This window comes from Sinocyclocheilus grahami, unplaced genomic scaffold, assembly GCF_001515645.1.
Source record: "Sinocyclocheilus grahami isolate Dianchi unplaced genomic scaffold, SAMN03320097.WGS_v1.1 scaffold18422.1, whole genome shotgun sequence".
Lineage (NCBI taxonomy): Eukaryota > Metazoa > Chordata > Actinopteri > Cypriniformes > Cyprinidae > Sinocyclocheilus > Sinocyclocheilus grahami.
In genome coordinates this window covers 2,157-3,682 of record NW_015517109.1, presented here as the reverse complement: position 1 = coordinate 3,682, position 1,526 = coordinate 2,157, and the positions used below count along the sequence as shown (strand labels likewise).

General features: G+C 44.9%; 1 protein-coding gene across 1 annotated transcript; it reads left to right on the top strand.

Moving 5' to 3' along the window:
- Positions 1-332: 332 nt before the first annotated feature.
- Positions 333-1,489, top strand: LOC107579589 (stress-70 protein, mitochondrial-like; the record flags this gene model as incomplete). The annotated part of the gene is made up of 3 exons (XM_016265404.1): positions 333-560; positions 1,068-1,172; positions 1,292-1,489. Coding segments are annotated over 3 exons (531 nt in total), but the record flags the coding sequence as incomplete, so codon positions are not given.
- Between the last annotated feature and the right edge of the window lie 37 nt (positions 1,490-1,526).

The following is a 1,526-nucleotide window of genomic DNA, read 5'->3' as shown; positions in this document are numbered from 1 at the left end:
TACACATAATATATAGACAAAATGCAGATCTCGTCCATCATTCTTGTAAATGCAGTCGGTTGTGTCTTACGTGAATGAGAACAGCTGGGAACGTGCATCATTATATCGGATCCGTGCATCAGCTCTTAAAGGGGCGGCAGCCTAATAATACCTGCTGCTGTCATTATGCTCATCAAGCAACAAAGCACGTTTTTGACTAAGATGAATCTGCAGTGTTAGTTTACACTAAATGATTACATTTCTGTACCTGCATACTACAGAACATCGTTCTGTTGTATTCATCTATGCTTGTAATTTGTGTATTTGTTCTTATTTTCACTGGCTGTCCTCAGGTCCAGCAGACGGTCCAGGATCTGTTCGGTCGCGCTCCCAGTAAGTCTGTGAACCCCGATGAAGCCGTGGCCATCGGAGCGGCCATCCAGGGAGGCGTTCTGGCCGGAGACGTGACCGACGTGCTGCTGCTGGACGTCACTCCTCTGTCTCTCGGCATCGAGACTCTGGGGGGAGTCTTCACCAAACTCATCAACAGGAACACGACCATCCCCACCAAGAAGAGCCAGGTCGCCCGATGCCTGCTCAAGCTCGTGTATAAATCAAATCTTCTGCAGAGACATGATCATTTTATATGATGGGCAGATTTAATATATGCTTTTATTCACACAACACACATAAATAGAGCTCGTCACACATCGTAAACAGCTTGACTGAACTTGCTTGGTACATGAGAACAAACCTTATTGATTCTTCAGCTTCTGTCACAGCCATTATTGATGTGCATTATGTACGTGCATTGATCAGTGTTTATCTGATATACACAGATTTTAATTAACAGAAAAAAGATTTAATTTAGACTTTTAAAGCGATCGTGCCTCTTCAGAAGACATGGATTAAACTGTAATTCATAGGAAACTTTTTAAAGCAGCCCTAATATTGGTACTTATATCAATGTAGCTATATAAGATAAGTTGGTAAAAGGCTGAACTGACGCATCTTTCCTGGCTGTGTTGCTCCGCTCTAGCGTGTCCGTATGGTGTGATATGAACTCTGGATGTTGATGTGCTCCTCAGGTGTTCTCCACCGCTGCTGATGGACAGACTCAGGTGGAGATCAAGGTTTGTCAGGGAGAGCGAGAGATGGCCACAGACAACAAGCTTCTGGGACAGTTCACGCTGGTGTGTGCACAGAACAGATTTGCACGCACTGTGCAGTACTTCAGTAGACCTCTGAAGCAGCTAGAGAATAAGCCTGTTTCTCACATCGACTCTGAGATTGGTGTTTGTGTGCTGAACAGGTCGGCATCCCTCCGGCTCCTCGTGGAGTCCCGCAGATTGAAGTCAGCTTTGATATCGACGCTAACGGGATCGTGCACGTCTCCGCTAAAGACAAGGGCACCAGCCGAGAACAGCAGAGTGAGTCCATACAAACATCAATGATATATGCTATTCCCAAAGGAAATCCAGACTTTTTCTTTAATCTTTCACTAAAATATGTGACCCTGGAGCACAAAACCAGTCTTAAGTGTCAAT